Source organism: Apium graveolens, chromosome 11, assembly GCF_009905375.1.
Source record: "Apium graveolens cultivar Ventura chromosome 11, ASM990537v1, whole genome shotgun sequence".
NCBI classification, from domain to species: Eukaryota; Viridiplantae; Streptophyta; class Magnoliopsida; order Apiales; family Apiaceae; genus Apium; species Apium graveolens.
The window spans coordinates 170,279,852-170,297,700 of record NC_133657.1 but is presented as its reverse complement, the minus strand read 5'-3'; the positions used below and the strand labels follow the sequence as shown (position 1 = coordinate 170,297,700).

At 32.4% G+C, this 17,849-nt stretch overlaps 2 protein-coding genes across 6 annotated transcripts; one reads left to right on the top strand and one right to left on the bottom strand.

The window, feature by feature from the left end:
• The first annotated feature begins 8,214 nt into the window (after positions 1–8,214).
• Positions 8,215–11,157, top strand: LOC141696703 (uncharacterized). Of its 2 annotated transcripts, none has more exons than XM_074500820.1 (4): positions 8,215–8,372; positions 9,217–9,329; positions 10,265–10,359; positions 10,899–11,157. In XM_074500820.1, exons 1-3 carry the CDS (start codon positions 8,261–8,263, stop codon positions 10,343–10,345), a joined length of 306 nt encoding a protein of 101 aa, XP_074356921.1. In that variant the 5' UTR covers positions 8,215–8,260; the 3' UTR covers positions 10,346–10,359; positions 10,899–11,157. The 2 variants fall into 2 exon arrangements, with proteins under 2 accessions (XP_074356921.1, XP_074356920.1); XM_074500819.1 differs by having other exon boundaries at positions 10,265–10,364.
• A 505-nt stretch (positions 11,158–11,662) lies between these two features.
• LOC141697400 (endoplasmic reticulum oxidoreductin-2-like) lies at positions 11,663–17,399 on the bottom strand. Of its 4 annotated transcripts, none has more exons than XM_074501761.1 (10): positions 17,057–17,399; positions 16,787–16,918; positions 15,295–15,553; positions 14,885–14,995; positions 14,339–14,457; positions 13,788–13,892; positions 13,491–13,693; positions 13,035–13,158; positions 12,288–12,310; positions 12,037–12,206 (listed from the first exon to the last, which is right to left on the bottom strand). In XM_074501761.1, exons 1-10 carry the CDS (start codon positions 17,216–17,218, stop codon positions 12,182–12,184), a joined length of 1,263 nt encoding a protein of 420 aa, XP_074357862.1. In that variant the 5' UTR covers positions 17,219–17,399; the 3' UTR covers positions 12,037–12,181. The 4 variants fall into 4 exon arrangements, 3 of the variants coding, with proteins under 3 accessions (XP_074357860.1, XP_074357862.1, XP_074357861.1); XM_074501760.1 differs by having other exon boundaries at positions 12,044–12,206; positions 12,288–12,345; XR_012564693.1 differs by having other exon boundaries at positions 12,116–12,206; positions 12,288–12,409; positions 17,057–17,398.
• Between the last annotated feature and the right edge of the window lie 450 nt (positions 17,400–17,849).

The window sequence follows — 17,849 nt, the reverse complement described above, 5'->3', positions numbered from 1 at the left end:
GTCTAATAAATCCCGAAAAATTAGGAATCGAGCCAGATAGTGTTTGTTAATGCGAATATAAGTCTAATGTCGATTCTAAAAATATTTATAAGTCTAAAATTAATTATGTGCCTTATGTGCTATGTGATTTACGTGATTATGTGAACCTTATGTGATAAATAATTATATGCGATGTCGGATAGAATCGTGTGGGTAGACGATTAGGGCTTCGTGCTATCAACTTGAGATTTGCGTATGAAGTAAGTCATCTAAACAAATATATTTCCTTGATAGATTCCGTACCAATAAGGCGGATCAAGCAGGAGATAGACGACCGTGAATCATACGAGGTGAAGTGCGCGTCAGACAAGTTTTTCCCCTATTCTAAGTTCAGAATAGTGAATTACGTCCAACTTTCCATTTCAATTACACCTTGATAATTCTTGTTCACATACATTGATACACAACTATTGATCCTTTGTTTCTATTTCATTTTGATTCTTGATTTCTCCTAATTCATTGAATCCTCTATTCATATTCCAATACTTATACCCTTATTTACATGTACTCTTATTTATTCTGATGTTGGGATATATCGAAAGCATACTGATTGTTCCGGATACTAAACTATGGACTGGATGGTTATGATACGGGCCGGGTATGAACCGGACCCTTGATTATTAGGCCATAGTTGTCTGCGTACCTCATATGTTGGTTGGGTCTATGCAGTTGGGTATAGATCCGCACTGTATCCTGACTGATCAGCATGTTATAGTGCATATGTTGGTTCTTATTTCCAGTCTCGTTCATTTGGCACTCGCCAGCAATGGCATTTATTATTCTTTACAGAAATAGATGGTTGTTCAAACCAGCATATTACCGGTTCATTTATCCTCCTCTCTTTACACTATATATATATATATATATTGTTGCAGGTTTGTTGAGCAATTTTGGCTCATCCCCTTTTATTGTTGTTCACCTTGTTTTTCGGTTAAGGTTGAGAATGAAACCCACCAGAACCCGAATAGTCAAGAAGCGGGACCCTCTAATTCCAAGAGTGTTTGTCCCTATCCCAGAAGAGAGCTTTGAGTTGTTAGAGCAGGTGTAGCAGGATAAGTAATAGTTGTAGCTTGAATAAAAGATTTTTAGTTTAAAATGTGAATAGAAAATGTTTTGTAATAAAGAGAGTTCTTGAGACAGGTTGTTTAGATTGGTTTGTAATAAAGTTGGTATGTCGTTCTTCTTTTCAATCCTTAATCTTGAAAAGATCCTGAATTGTAGTAGTAGTTCGGGGTAATTATTTATTTATATTATGCTTGTACAGGTTTAGTAAGTAGTTAGTGTTAATAATACCCCAAATTTATACCCCGGATTTGGAGGGTGTTATAGAAACACCCTCCAGATGTAGGTGCATCTTCACCTTCCAGTGGTGATAATTGTCTTTTTCTAGAAATGGAATTTTCACTCCAACATCCTTTTTGATCATCTTGCTAATTGTGGTGATCTTTACACTCTTTGTACTTCAAGAGTTTACTCTAATACCAATTGTTAATCCCAAACAATGCAACAAGAATTACAGAAGGGGGGTTGAATATAATTCTGGCTACTTTTTGTGATTTTAAGAATGTTCTTACTTAATATATAACTGTGTTTGATTTTGCAAGAGGTGCGGAATGAGAATAAAATAGAAATCAAAACACAAAGATTAAAAACTTTCTGGTGGATTTGAACTTATCCACCAGAGATATATATAAAGTTGAGAACTATGTGATGCTTGAGTAGCACACAGCTGCTTACAAGAGAACTTATAGAATTACAGAGAGATTCTTAATAGATACAACCTTTTATATCTCTCTGAAAAATAATGCTTACTCAGTTAAGTTGTTCTACTTGCTACACTTGGTTTATATATCACCAAGTTACATGATCGTAAGACAAGACAAAAAGACAAACTGAATCTAGTCTAACTTCATGCTGCTACATTACTCTATCCAGCATCTTTGAATATCTTCATAATTGCATGAAAATGGTAATGCTTCTTTTTTCTCTAAATCCTATAATTAGGCTGCCACATTACATTTGCAAACACCCGACGTATGTGACTGTATTATCACTGTCAACTGCTATTTTAAATATTATCATTCGTCGGGACTGTGTTGATCATCCGTCGGGAGCCTTGTTGATTATCTGTCGGAAGTCTTTGTAGAATCATCCGTCGGGAGTCTTTCTGTCACTTGATTCTATTTCACTTATGCAGAATTACAAGACATCTTATATTTATAATTAGCCAACCTATTTTGCATATCAATCTAGTAGTCAACATGTCTCAAAGAATTCTACAATATCTACTCAACTAAAACATTGTTGTTTGCAAAAATGTGTTACAATATTTATTGTTACTTAGGGCTGTGCATCCGGTTCGGTTAACCGAAAACTGAACCGAATAACCGATTTTATTTCGGTTCGGTTAACCAAAATATGAAATTCGGTTCGGTTTTCGGTAATGATTTTTTAAAAAATCGGTTTTTCGGTTTTTCGGTTTTTAACCGCGGTTAACCGAAAACCGAATAGATTAACCGAAATTATTTATAAGTAATAATAATTTATTATTTATATATTATAATTTATATCTACAGACAGACTACAGACATCATCACTCATCAGATATGTACTATACACTACAGTCTATACTTTCTTTCTACAAACACATAACCGAATAACTTAAACTTGCGAACTCAAGCTACCGGCGGTCCGGCGTCGCCCTCTACTCCACATCACAGTCCACACTACCGGCGTAAGTACTTTAATTTCCACTTCAATTTATACTTCTGTTCTGTTATGTTCGATTTCAAATTGGATTTAGGGATTTCAAATTGGATTTAGGGATTTCAAATTAGATTTAGGGATTTGGATTGAATTCAGTTTATACTTTTGTTCTGTTCTGTTTTGCTTATGTTTATTTTCTCGAACTCTCAAATTTGAAATCATTTCAGTCACCTGGACTTTCCCTCACCCAGTCACCCTCACCTAGTCACCTTGACACTCTGTAGATGATATCATATGTACAGAGTATGTAGATGATATCATATGTACTACAGACTACAGTATCAGACTATCAGTATTACAGTAGTCACTAGTCAGTATATATATGTTTTAATGCTGTTGTGTTGATATTGGACTTGAGTTTCAGTGTGTCTATAAACTCACAGAGTCACAGTTTAAATTTTTAGTTCTAATTTTTTACCCATGTTAAATTTTTAGTTCTAATTTTTTACCCATGTTATCTTTATAAAGCCCCAGCTTTACACCCATTTGTTTTTGTAACACTGCAGTCTGCAAATATGTTATATTTTCTGTTAGGGAAAAAGTGAACTGACTTTATACCCCCAGCCCCAGGTGTATTTACATCTTTATTATAGCATAAATATTGGTTAGCTTCTGTGTTTGAATTGTGAACTGACTTTTTGACAAGCATTTTTGGGTGGTGGATCAGAATACAATCCAGTAGGCAGTAGCTAGCTTATTAAAGATAATTCACACCTGAGTAATGAGTATGTTGTAAGATCTAATTCTTTATATTTTTATCCAAATGCAGACTTGCAGTTGCAGCCTTGCAGGAGCCAGGACCAGGAGGCCAGGAGCACTGGAGCAATGCAACATGTGGAGTCTGGTTATCTAGAGTCTGGAATTTGGACTGAGTAGCAGTCTTGCAGATTCCAGTTTCAATGTTTCATCACATCATCTGCCAAGTGCCAAGCATTTAAATTTGAGATTTCCTTATATTTCAATTTTCAGACTCATTTTATATTAGCCAAGTTGTATTTGTTTTGAATGCAAACTGATGTTATGAAGTATCAAAAACTTATAATTCTGTTTGTTTGAAATTGCTGCTTGTAAACTTAAATTCTCTAATTATTTTTGGATAAATTTAGCCTTTTATTTTGAAATTCGGTTTATTTATTTCGGTTTCGGTAATAACCGGTTTATTTATTTCGGTTTCGGTTTTAAACCGAATAAATTTTGGTTCGGTTTTCGGCAGGGTTTTTACAATATTTCGGTTTCGGTTAACCGAAAAAAAATTCGGTTTCGGTTTCGGTTAACCGAATGCACAGCCCTAACATAAGCTACACTCTCGATGGATGTTAAATTGTCATCCATCGGGACTTTAAAGTTCATTCGTCGGGACTATATTAGAACATCCGTCGAGAGCTACAAAAACACTAAGTAAAATCTACTAAGGTGTTTTGTTTAACTTATCATCAAGTTCACAACATATTCCTAACACGTCATCAGTAATTATATCAGTACTTGATGATCAGCAGATGATGTCATCAGGATTTATTACATAGTAGATATTCGATCAGGAAAAGGAAAGCAGAAATTTAAGGCGGTGACAGACTTTATCTCAAAAGCAATCATACATGGATATGTAATAGGTTTCCTTATTGTAATAGAATACGATTCCTTATTGATTGTGTAACTGTGCTCTATATAAAGCACATATTAGGTTTATGTTATAAGCATTTCGTACATTGTTATATCATTCGCATAACGTACCAGCTCTCAAGGATAATTATTCTCCTTAGAGAGAGTACTTTTGTAATAAGTTTTTATCCGTTAATATAAAAACTGTTGATTCTGTTAAAATTTTATCGAATTGTTTGCATAAACTGTATTCACCCCCTCTACAGTTGATTACGGACCTAACAATATATAATAATATGGGGGAAATAGTAATTTCAATATGAATAATATGTCTCACAAACTCCTTAGTTACTTTATTATATATATAATAGATATCAAAATTTAAAATTCTGACTCAAAGATTACCAATTTAATTATAATAATGTTTCGCTATTTTTAAGATGTACCCTTTTTCCTGAAAAAAATTAAAATTAAAATAAATTATATCTTTTTTGGTATTGTTAAATAATAGTAATCTTTTGGTATTTTTATAAAAACCATAGTAGTTCCTTGGTATTAAATTAAAACAAGTACAATTCCATTACATATCATCATATAATTTGGCCCTCCATTTGATTGAATTTACACGTATGCTATAAATAAATATATTTCTTCTCCGATTTTTCAGTGTGTTCCACAAATATTTTTTGGGAATTAAAAATAAGAAAGTTCAATAATATATTTTTATCACTTATTCCATAATTTTTTTTGAGAAAAAAAAAGAAGACTAAAAATTAAAAATAATTTATCTTTAAATTTTAAATTTTTTTCACTTTTGAAAAATGTCTGAAGAAAAGAGAAAAATAATTATTTTTAACTATTTTTCTTTTTTTCTGAAGTTTAGAAACACAGTATTCATGTCCACTTTCTTTTTTCCCGTATATATTACTTATTACTTATATATTACTATCCTTGTTTGAGGATCATATGTATACCGATGAATATCATCCTTATGTCCCCTTTGTTTAAAAGTATATACATCAAATATCAACTTCCCTTGATAAGCCCAAACCAGAAACCTTATCCTCGTTTGCAGTTACGAAGTTTTTGACGAATTCTTTCTCAGTCATCACCATTATCGACGATAACATATGACTCTCACTCAAGCTGTTTTTTGAGCCTAAAACTTGTAGAATTGAACATCTTGGGATAATCCTCTTTTCTAAGCTATAAGTTAAAACAACTGTGAGTTTTGACAACTTAGATGGTGTCCACCGTATTTTATTAAAAACGAAATCAGTCTTTTCATTAATTATATCCTCCGTATAAACTATAAACCATAATATCTGGCAGCTTCTTGAACATGGAAATGATCTCAATATCGGAGAAACCAAAGCTCTTAAACTACACACATCTAGATTCCCATGTTGAGTCACTGACACAACACAATGTTCAAACAGCTTTGCAAAAATACGAAGACTCAAGATCAAAACCCATTTCCCTAAGTCTCAACACAAAATTACGGAATTTTTCATGTGGTTGAGCTAAAGCCGGACGATGACCATAACTTCTTAAAATATTAATAATCTGCGAATGAGACACACCGAGTCTAGAAAAAAACTGAGTATTCAACAACAAAGTTTTCGGAAGGTCATGAAGTAGAATATTCGGATTGTATTTGAGTCTGTCCAAACACTCAAAACTCACAAACAAGTTAAAGTTACGTCCCCTTAAAACTCTACTAAATTAATAACGATTAATTAACAATTTTTAATAGTCCTGAATCTTTTAATATAAATTAATAATTCGCTAAATTTATAAGATAATAAATATTTGACAGGAAATATGACCTTTATATAAATAAAATATTTGTATTCGTGTATATTAATTTATAGAATAACTTTTAAAATTAGTTTTTGGTATTAAACCGCTATCTCAAAAAGCTAATTATCAAATATTAATAATAATAATTTTATTTAGTCAAACCTGTAATTTGATTTTAACAAAAAACTATTTTTTGGGCAAAAAAACATTATTATAAACATGGCCTTCAAGGACACATGGTATCGTAGTATCATAGTATCGTAGATCATGTGAATGCAGAGGAAATGACTGCATTTTCATAATATTCAATTTTACATAAGTGAACTGAGTTCTCTTGTTCACTTGTACATTACCACAAAATGCTAAATGAAACTAAACGAACGATTCGTGACACGATTCTGTCGGTAAACCTGCAATATCTCTCCATCTTGGTTCAACGGTTTGGTTAACGATAATTTCCTAATTTTAATTATTACAAAAACACATAAATAGTGTTATATATCTAATAAACTACTAAATTATTAAACTACTACTAAATATTATACTTATCCTACTAAACTACGAATACAATTTATCCTATTATTAAAAGATATAAATAATAGTGTTATATATCTACTAAACTACTAAATTGTTAAACTACTAAAAATAGTCTATTTATTCTACTAATTTACAACCACATGTTATTCTATTATTTTTATTATAAATTTATAATCATTATATATTTATACAAATATTTTAAAAATATAATATAACTGGATAAATAAAAATTTAAAATATTAGTAGGAATATTATTGTATAACTTGGGGCCCATTTGTTAATAGCAGAATGAACTGAAGTGGCCGGTTCTTATTTACTTGTTCAAATTTGATTAAATATTTATTTTGTTTCACAATTCCTAAATATCTCAACGACTTCTCAACCAGTCATGCTAAAATTTTTACCAACCATTCCTGGAAGACACTTTCACATGTACTCATTTATTCTAAAGTTATATATTGCAATCAACTTTAATCACTTTACAATAAATTATTTCATTATTATTACTTTGTTATTTTAATACTTTTATATTTAACAATCATTTTTGACATTTTATTAAAAAAATCATATCTTTTCTCACACATTATTAAAAATTACAATTTAATTATGTTAATTAACATTAAAATGACATTTTGGAAAAATTTGAAAATTATGTAAGTAACTTTGTGTATTTATATTATTAATTTAATATTTCATCTAATTTTTTTTCTGGGCATATTTCACCTACTTAGATGAGGACATGATTAGTAGTATAATTTAATCAAATTATTTATTTTTAATAAAAGAATTGTGAAATTTATAGTATTATTATGAATTATTTAAATTAATTTATGATAATAAATTAGTAAACTAAATGGAAACAATATTATAGAGTATAATAAACTATGAGCTAAATTAATTTAAATTTAAAATTTATTAATTTTACCATTCAGAATTTTTTATATTAAATTTAACAAACGATCTTACTTGTTCAGCATTCAGATTAATCATTTGTTCAAAATTTTAATCATTCAGAAATTATTTTTGAGATTTAACAAATGACCCCCTATTTGCCAAAACAAAAAACAAAAAGTGTCAAAATAATATAAATACAAATGATTAATTAACATAATTGTTGAATGCAGTAATATTTTGCTCCGTACAGTAAGAAGAAATTACGGTGATATCCTTGACATATTTATTGAGAAATACTAACTCAAGCACCTAGTTTTCTGCATATCCTTTGTCCATTTAGTGATGGGCAAAAATAAATGGTGAACTCTTTTAGAGACTTAATTAAATTTTAATTATGTAATTGCACGTTTCATGTTAAATTTACTTTAATTTTTTATTAAATCTTTTACTTGTTTTCTCTTTTATTTATGCTTTTTTTCCGCTTTAATTTATTTAATTATTTTCAATACAATAATGAAATTTTATTTGTATAAAATTCAAATTATTTAATTATTTCATTATATCAAAAGTTTAAACTTTTTAAACAGCTTACTAAGAAACAGAGATTCAGTTGTGGTTTTAAATGGCTGAGTTGCAAGACGATCCTCCGCCGCCGCCGTCCGCTACTTCGCCACCACCGGAATCAGTTGAGCCACCACCTACACCTCCTCCTCCTCGATTCGATCCCAGCCGAAGTAACCCCCCTTCTCTCTTTCACACACAAACACACACTGTATTTTTATTTATTTAACTAAATTGCTTCCTTTACAAATTTGATGTTTTTTTGCTTTATTAATTTTATCTACTTTATTAATGCATATTCTGAAATTTGAATTAGGATTTTAGGGATTAGTGTATATCAAAATCGGGTATGTAATTCGCCAATGCCAACATTTTTATTATGGTAGCAATCACTACCCCCAATATAAATCCCAAAATGTAATCGATCGCAACTAACAGACCCCCTAGAAAATGTATGTCTATAATCCAAGAGTAAATAATTAGACTACATACAATAATAGATTATAACTACTTATAAAACAACCATAATGAGCTACTTGAACAAAATCTTAATATGAATGAAACCATCCAATCTGTTAAACGAGTAAATTTATATGTATACATTATATAGGACTGTTCTTTGTCAGGTAATAGGAGTTGTCAGTTATGATCAAGCAACTTGAGCCTTAATTGAAATCTTTTAACTATTTTGTTTTTCATGGACTTTAAATCGGATTTATACATAACTCGTAGTCGTTTCATCAAACTGTCTAAAGTATTCTCATGCACTGATCTTGATCACTTTCCAGTTCATTTTAGGGGACTATAAGTGAAGTAAAAAATGATTGTAAGCTAGTTTATGGAATAACTTGACATTATATATTGTAACAGATTATGCCAATAGTCCGTGTTTCGGTGATCAAATAAAAAATAGGATAGCATTAATACTTAATAAAATAAACACAGTGTTAATATTTATATGTTTCAGTTTAATTTGGTTATACTTGTTTGGTCACTTTCTTTTTGGATTGCTTGTAGTGATTGGTATCATCAGAAGGAAGGCCTTGATAAAAGATTTAGCTGCGGCATACCATGCAGAGTGCCTTACATACTGTCAAGAACTTTTGGAACTCCAAAGAAAATGTGAAGAGGTTAAAAATTTGATCTATTATTCCTTCAGTTCTACGGTCATTCTGCAAATATGCATACTTGCAAACATTAATGAATTCTTCTTACTTGCGTGATTTTAAATCAAATCTGTGCACATGACATAATCCCTACCACTGAATTAGTTATCACTTACCGTCGACTACATCCTGTTGTATAAAAACATTTTTGTCACAATAGCATGATAAACTAAATGAGGGTATGTTATAATGTTTACCTTTCTATTTTGCACAAATATCCCTTCTTGTGTGGGGCGGTCACAAAATTAATTTATTTTGGCCGCCCTTTGTTATTCTTGCTATCATGATATTTAACCTCTGGGATAACATTAAGGCTTACTGTAAAACAAAGCTAATTTTGAATAACTAGGTTTGAGCTTGGACTAGCAAGTTCTCTGGAAAACTTGTTTTCATGTTTGTCACGAAAATAGTATGATTACTAGTCCATGTAGTAAAGTAATGGATAAAACCACGTAGCGTATTGGAACTCGTCCATACCTAGTCGAACTATTATATGGTAGATTAGCTAATCCTGGGACATAAACACTTGTTATATTACCAATTTATCTCAGTTATCCCAGTTTTTATCAATGTAAACTATTGTATATATGTACTTATTTTTTGTCGTTTTTTTACTTCTCTCTCTCCTTGATGTAGTTCCGCTAATAAAAGTAGCAAGGTTTGAGTATGTTAAATAATAGTAGTAAGAATTGCCCCCCTTCCGGAACAAGCACCTCTCTGAAGAGAGATCAAATGTTTTCTAGGGGAAATAATTAGATTATACCTGTTAACATAATATACAAGTACATAATGTTTTATTCGAACCTGTTCTTCATTGAAGATTTTGAGTACTTATGTTTCAGTGACTCATTTGCATAATAATAACCTATATTTGTTTTGGTTTATTGAAATAATTGCAGTCATTTATAGACGTTAAAGTTGCTGATGAATCAAGAAAAGATGTTATGAGGCCTCCGAAACGGCTAAAGAAGTCGCGCTAGAAGTCTATTTCACTGTAAGGTCAGCATCTTCTTGGTTTTTTTTGATGAATTCATTTTCTTAGTTTTTGTTGTCAACTCAATCTACTAAAAGTTGCCTATGGGTTTCATTTTAAATTATCAGTTATTTTCACTATATGGAACCAATATTAGGTGCTTCATAATTTTCTCTAAAATTTATTCATCGGGACAGTACCTTCAACTCATAAACCAAGTTATAGTGGATCTGCCGTCACATTTAAAAGCTGAGCAACTGGGATGTAATAGCATCTGTGATATCAAGAATGTTATATACCGATGTCTTGCAATTTTTAAGCTTTACTTTTTCGTGCAAAGGCCTGATTGTGGTGATTTATCAGAATTATCTTTTATATCAAGGAGCTTTTAGACCAATGTATAAGCAGTAATATAACTAGAAAATTGTCACCTTGGCGCCTATCCAGTTTGTTTCCTGTATACGTGTACACTCTATTTAGAAAGAAGAAAATTATTATACACATGCTTGACAAATAAAAGGCTTTTCACTCTCATCTGACTTTGTTTTGCTTGTTTTTAGCTACAAGACTTCCAGTATGGTGGTGATGCTTCTCTCAAAATGTCATACAGATCAAGCAACATGTTTGTTTTTAATGGAAATTCATACTGCTTTAAGGATCTCTTCACCTCATGGACACAGTATAATAGCAAAGGTTGTGTGGAGCTAGTACATTAATTACATTAAATTCTGTCATGGATTTTTGTGATCCACAACTGTAATGTGTATATATGACAAGTTGGTTATGTATGTCATGCTTGAGGAAACTTTTTATGATTTAGTGTGATAGAGCCAACATGTTATATGGTTAATAATCTGATTACTCTCAGAAGACGGTGAAAAAGAAGTCTCCGGGGAATCTTCATTCAGTTTAACAAGTTTCACGGTGCTGAGTATAATTTTAGCAATGTTTTGTACGGGAATGAGTTTAATCTAACTAAATTTAATTGTTGCAACCTAAAGCCAGAAATGACGTGCAATTATAGCCATTCTTTTTATGATGCATGTCCTTCATCAATGTCATGGTATACTCTATTTTTGTCAACCCAGACTGGTAGAAAAAAACAAGCAACGAAGCCTCTTGTTTTCACTAGAGGCTTATGCATGCGCTTGTTTTCACTAGAGGCTTATGCATGCATATGCTAAAAATATCCATTTTAGAGTTCAAAATTAACTCAAGCTGGACTTTAAGCCCTGGTGTTTTTCAAGATAACCCTTACAAACTGAGAACCTGCAAAGATTATGCTGCTTCAATAAACTTGGTGTGCTATGACTAACATCCGAAATTTTTCAAGCATGATCACTATCAATAAATAATAAATAATTTTCACCGACGTTCTTTCACAACAGAAAACTAGACTATATTAATACAAAATCACAACAATATCTCGATAAGGTAGTCTTTGTCCATAAAACATGCATTGTACAGTATCCAAACTTCCCTGATTATCAAAACTTTGGTTCTAGACATACTACAGCGCATCCTTCTTCTAGTGAATTTGTGCATTAGAAGTGTCCTGCAGTTTCTTGTTTAACCTATGTCCTTGATGTGTATAATACACTGAGGCATGCAAAATTCTCAGTCTCATGTCATCAATTCTAAACAGTATACTAGTCCGTAAGTAGAGAGATGCCATAATTGTCTCACTTGGATCCGGTTACAGAATTCCAAAATTTATGCCAAGCACTAACCCGATCACCAGATGCTGGAATTGGCACTCCTACAGCTTTCTCAACAGCAGGCGTCATCTCATGAACCAACTTGATTGATTCTGAGAGTCGGTTGAGTAGGTTCACCAAAGCAATCACTTCATTGTGTTGCAACTGGAGCTGAAAGAGAAAAGCACAATATTTTATCCCAGTTCTAGTAGTACTAAGAAGAATAACAATATAAGGAGTAGTTATACTAACTTGCAAGTTTTGAGTGGGAAGAACTAGCGTTTACAAATGTGAAAGTGATTAAGATAAGCTTGATCCCATGATTAGCAGATGTTTACACAGACGAAGATCGAAATCAAGTTTCACAAAGAAAACTGGTCATATTAGGCAGAAACAACTAATCATGTGTAGCTTCTATCAAGAGCAGCAGTAGATTTATTCTTGATGCTTTAGATGCTTCTATGTTTAAAGCATCGTATTTCTTGCTCGTGTATAATAGATATCTTAGAGAATATACTTTTTGATCCTTTGGGTTTCCTAAAACGCGTCCATGATTAACAATTATGAGCATGAAAGTTCTAATGTTAGCAATACTGACATTTTATACAAGTCAAGTGGTCCTAGCCATATCGAGTTTCTGTATGCAATTAAACATAATTATAAGATGCTATGATTCTCAAGTATGAACTATTAACCAAACTCAGCATGGAAATGATAGTATTGACCCTGATGCTAGGTAGCCAGGTAGGTATACTGTTATTAATCATTAGATTACACAAGTGAAACCTATTAATAAGTGGGTTCCTAACGAATTATCATTTATATACAATTTATCTTCATATATCAGTTCTTATTTTATTAGAGACTTCCAACTGTTAAGCATATCTAAGTTTTACCCATGCCTCAGTATTGCTTCTATTTATGTGGTCCTATAGCATCGTATATGCATATCATTAGTAAAAAGAATATAATACAGAGGTCAAGGTGATAGAAACATACTGTGTGACCCAAGTTGTCTTGTCCATCAACAGAGAAGAGGATTTTCAGTGCAGTACCAAGACCCAGAACCTGAAGCTTTCCCCAAAGTCGGCACTTTTCGCACCCCACACAGTCCATCAGTGCACTGCAATGCCATAGGACATCTAAGTAGTTACATTACATCACTAATAATGATATATTTTTGCTTGTTTAAAGTGTGATACATACTTGAAAGCAACATTCAGCCAAAAAAGTGTAAACAATATTTTTTGAAGTACCCTTCAACCCCCAAAAAAAAGTATAAAAAAAAAATCCTGGCAATTCCCAATGCAGGTTAGATAATGACTAAAATTTGACTGTCTGACTGTCATTCAAAGTTGTTGAGATATGGATTAATATATTGCAAAATGGTATGTAAAATTAATGTAAAAATAGAGACAGATGACAAAAACTAAAAGAAGGTGATGTTAGGAAAACCTTATATTTCTAAATTGTCTCTGTATTTTCTGCTTCAGTTCAGGTCCACTTTGGCCTTTCCATAATTTTGCCTCATCAAATGGAAGGGGACATGCAGCTTGTAACTTGGCATTATGAAGTAGCCCTTTTACCAAGGATTGTGATTTCAGGTCCTCCACAGAGTTTCCAGTATCATACTCCGCCTGCTCTAAGTAATCTGAAGCCTAAAAGGCACCCAGAAGGAGATATGTCAAGGTGAATGCCGGGTAGGAAAGTCCCTTAAAAACTAAAAATCTAAAATTACAGGATAGTAACTACCTTTGTCACAGCTCGAAGTACAAAGAGAAAGGTGAAGTACAAATTTTCAACACGATCCGGGTACCTTAAGACTCGATCATACATCAATGTCAGATTTTGACCCCACTGGAAGGAAAAAATAACATAATTATTAGATTATAATCTGAGAAAAAAGAAGAAAAAAAAATAGATTTCGCACAGAATCGCAGATATGCCCCCATCCAACTATAATGGTTCTTAATGAGATGCCAATGACTCAATTGAGCTATAACCTACGTAACGGGGAAAATGCCAATATTCCCACAACAAGTAATTAAGAAAACCCGAATGCTTAGCCTAGTGGATACCCCTCTCCTCGTGGTAATAAGAGATCAAGGGTTCAAGAGAGTACTGAAATTTCTGTAATGGATTATGGATCATGGACAAAATTTAACGCAATTATGAAAGTCCCAAGTCCTAACTAATGGAATGAAAATACGGTGGAATATGTCAGTATTTCACCTAGAATATGCAACTAAATTGTAGGAAACTGGTTTCCCATATAATGTCATGGTTAATTCCAGAAACAGTACCAGGTGTGTTGCTTCATCTAGTAGATAATCAGCAGCTATGTGAACTGATATCGAGGAGTGAAGACCTGATATCATTTTATACAAGATTTTCTTCTCTTGACAAAAATCTTCCGAGGGATCTGTATAAAATGTAGATCATCAGCACAGGGAAGAGTAGGACAGCATAGCTCTGTTGCTACAAAATGTGAACAATGAGTATCATATAACGGAAACCATAAGAATTCATAAAAGATATACTAACAGACATCATATTCAGTCGCCACAAAATGTAACCGAAGAATAAAGACCTATTTGTAGTAACCACAAATTTCTCTTTTAAAAGTGAACAGATTGGGAAAACTCTTTGCAAAGTAGGGGAAAAGTATCATTGCTTAACGATAAAAATGTGATTTAGGTGAAACAAAATAATTGAGCTTATGTTGGATACAAATTTGGCTAGACAATTTTTTTTTGGTAATTAGCTTGAAAATTGTTGTGCATGGAATTACACTGGAGATATAGCCATATAGGAATAATTGGTGACCACCTAATAGGAGAGTAACTCACATTTGGGGCAGTTCTCTGTGTATATTGCATCCCATATTCTTCGAGCAGATGGACCAGTATAGCCAGTATAACGCTCAGGATTCAGTTGAAGATTCACATAGGTCATATCAGCTACAAGAAAAAATCCCAGTAAAGGTGTCAATGAGCTATCAACTATTAGATGCATTAAAGTTAAGATATAATATGCAAGAAAAAAGATACTACAATCCTATAAAATATAGACCTAACATGTTATGATTCACAAAACACAAACTTGATCAGCTTATAGTTTAAAAAAATGTCATGATTTTATAAGAACGATAGCAAAGTGATTAGAAGATTTTTAAAAAGGAAAATGTTGCCGGGAAGGGGAGATGCATTCTTCGCTGTAATAAAGACAAAAAGAAGTGCAACAAAGATTAGATAAGCACCGTTATCTGTCTCATCATCATTTGTCCACGGATTGTCTATTACTATCCAGCCTTTAAAAGCTTTAGCATCTATTGTTCTGTCTACAACTGCCTCTGGTTTTCCTTCTTGACAGACAGGATTATCGGGTGAAAGGCCATGATAAAAAGGTTTCTTAAATGTTTCGGGGAATTCATTTTCAGCGCATTCACATACACTGCAATCTCGCAAACGGCACATACCGTCTTCAGGCCAGAAAGGGCAATCACACCATAGCTTAACCTTTTATTGAAAATAACATGTATTAAGCGTAGAAGAATACAAATCAAATCTGCATGAAACAAGAAACATGGAAAGGAAAATAGGCATATGATAAATATAAAGGTCCTGCGTTCATGTTGAGATTCATCAAATTAACTTAAAATATTCTTAGCATTCAATGACTGAATACAGAATTCATATGCAACTCAAACTTTCAACATTGTACACTACTACGCTCAATATGTTGTCATTCATACTTTTGGGGCACAAGATCGCAAGAAAACATTTAATATCTGATTCACAGACCATACTTAAACTTCTAAAACGTTAAGACACTAAACGAGATATAGGGAATAGATGATACTAATAATATAAAAAAATCTTTTCACTGAAAACTGGAGGGGCTAGTGACTTGTTGCAGCCGCAGGCTACTCATATTTTTCAAAAAAATTGCCATTTAATTAACTCAGAAACATATCAAAGAAGAAATTTATATTAGAAGTAACAAGACGAAGGAATAGATGAGTTAAATTTGTCAGTACAGCACAATATCTACACCAGGAGAAATACAAGAGTATAAGAAATAGATACACATTAGACAGTTACCTGGTATCATGAGATAGTTTAGTCCATCTGGCATCAGTCACTTACAATCTACACAAAATCATGTTAAGTTGACACTAGCAAAGACAGCCAAAATTGAGCTAAATCACCACAGCATTAAGATATTGTTACAGGAGACACTATCCTACTTACATAACCAACCGGAAAAGATGAATTTCAGAAACAGAACTGAATACCTAGACCTGGTTTGTTTTCTTCTGTTCTCTTTAGCAAATTATGTATAAGTTCAGTACTCTGGTTACTTATAAAGACGCACACCTCATTATATGAGAAGGTAAGTGAAATATACCCTAATTGAGTTTTTATAGTCGAATTTCTCGTAACTTATAAGGATTCACAGAATGTAGTTGAGACTCGAGGGCAATTCTTTCACATAAATACAAGCATAAAAGTTCAAGTCAGACGCAATCTACAACAAACATTTACGATCAATGCCGAGAATACGAGGTCAAAAAGACAAAAACTAGTAATTTCAATAAAACAACCTAAATACTGCCGCTAAAAACAATATAATCATTTAAACAAAACAAACATTTGTCATCTAACCAAATTAGATTATACCCTACTTCTTAAAATTCAGCTATTTCCAAAGATGCAACACATACTTAAACAAATTGAGCAACAACCTACCTTAAAGTATCGAAAAAACGGAGTTTTCACAAGATCCTGCAACAAGGGATGCAACACTTCCTCATTAAGATGATCCACAGTCTCATATTCACAACAACAATCCTCAACCATTCCACTGTATTTATGTGAACCCTGCAACACATTTCAATTCATCACCTCAAAACAATTTTATCACAACAACTTATTTCACTTCATTACCAAAATATACACGCAAACACTTATAACCCAAATATCATACATATAGAAACAGAAAAAAAATCAGATTTTTACCTGAGAACAGTGGCAAGATTGAGAAGAGGGGTTGAAAAAAAAGGGTTTTGAAGCAAACCCTAGAGCCAACAAGACTACAACAAGTGAAGTAAAAGCAACCCATCTCCATTGATTCTCACTTTTTCTCTTCTTCTTCTTGTTTATTGCTTCTGATCTTCCCATTACAAAATTCAGCAATTTCTCTGCAAGTTTATTAATGTCAGTACATAGAATGTTTGAAGTCTTAAAGAGTTGATTCTTTGACGGTTTTTTGTTTTTTCAGGGGACTATTTGACGGTTTTTTGTTGAAAAAAGGGTAATAAAAAAACTGCGGCGGGGTTATTTTCCATTTCTGGCGTGTATGGATATTTATATCATAAAATATTTGCCGGATTTGGGTATTATTTTCTTAGAAGATTTGGTTTTCTTTCTTTCTTTCTTTCTTCTCATAGAAATATTACGTATCCAAAAAAAATCGAGTAAATTGCAGTTTGTACCCAGTATGTTTGGGTGTTTTCTCACAATAGTCTCAAACTACGTTTGTTGACAGGTTGTACTCCAGGTTTTAAGTATATGTTCATTTTGCACCCGTTCAGCCATTTGCCATCCAACATCACCGTTAACGTTAGTACTGACATGGGTAAAATTGGTAATTAAACTAAATACCCCTAATCCCCAATTTATATAGCATACTTTTATCAGCCACTCTTTCCTCTTCCCTAAAACTATCTAAATACCTCTTTCTTCATCCCTGAAATATACCTAAATACTTAGAAAATTGAAGGCATGTGACTTATTAATTACAATACGAGGT

Excerpts from the sequence above, each read along its gene's own strand:
- LOC141696703 (XM_074500820.1), top strand. The coding sequence starts at position 8,261 with ATGGCTGAGTTGCAAGACGATCCTCCGCCGCCGCCGTCCGCTACTTCG. Across the intron at positions 8,373-9,216 it reads TCGATTCGATCCCAGCCGAA|TGATTGGTATCATCAGAAGG; the intron begins GTAACCCCCCTT and ends GATTGCTTGTAG. Across the intron at positions 9,330-10,264 it reads TCCAAAGAAAATGTGAAGAG|TCATTTATAGACGTTAAAGT; the intron begins GTTAAAAATTTG and ends AAATAATTGCAG.
- LOC141697400 (XM_074501759.1), bottom strand. The coding sequence starts at position 17,218 with ATGGGAAGATCAGAAGCAATAAACAAGAAGAAGAAGAGAAAAAGTGAG. Across the intron at positions 16,919-17,056 it reads AATCTTGCCACTGTTCTCAG|GGTTCACATAAATACAGTGG; the intron begins GTAAAAATCTGA and ends AATGTGTTGCAG. Across the intron at positions 13,893-14,338 it reads TAGATGAAGCAACACACCTG|TGGGGTCAAAATCTGACATT; the intron begins GTACTGTTTCTG and ends TTTTCCTTCCAG.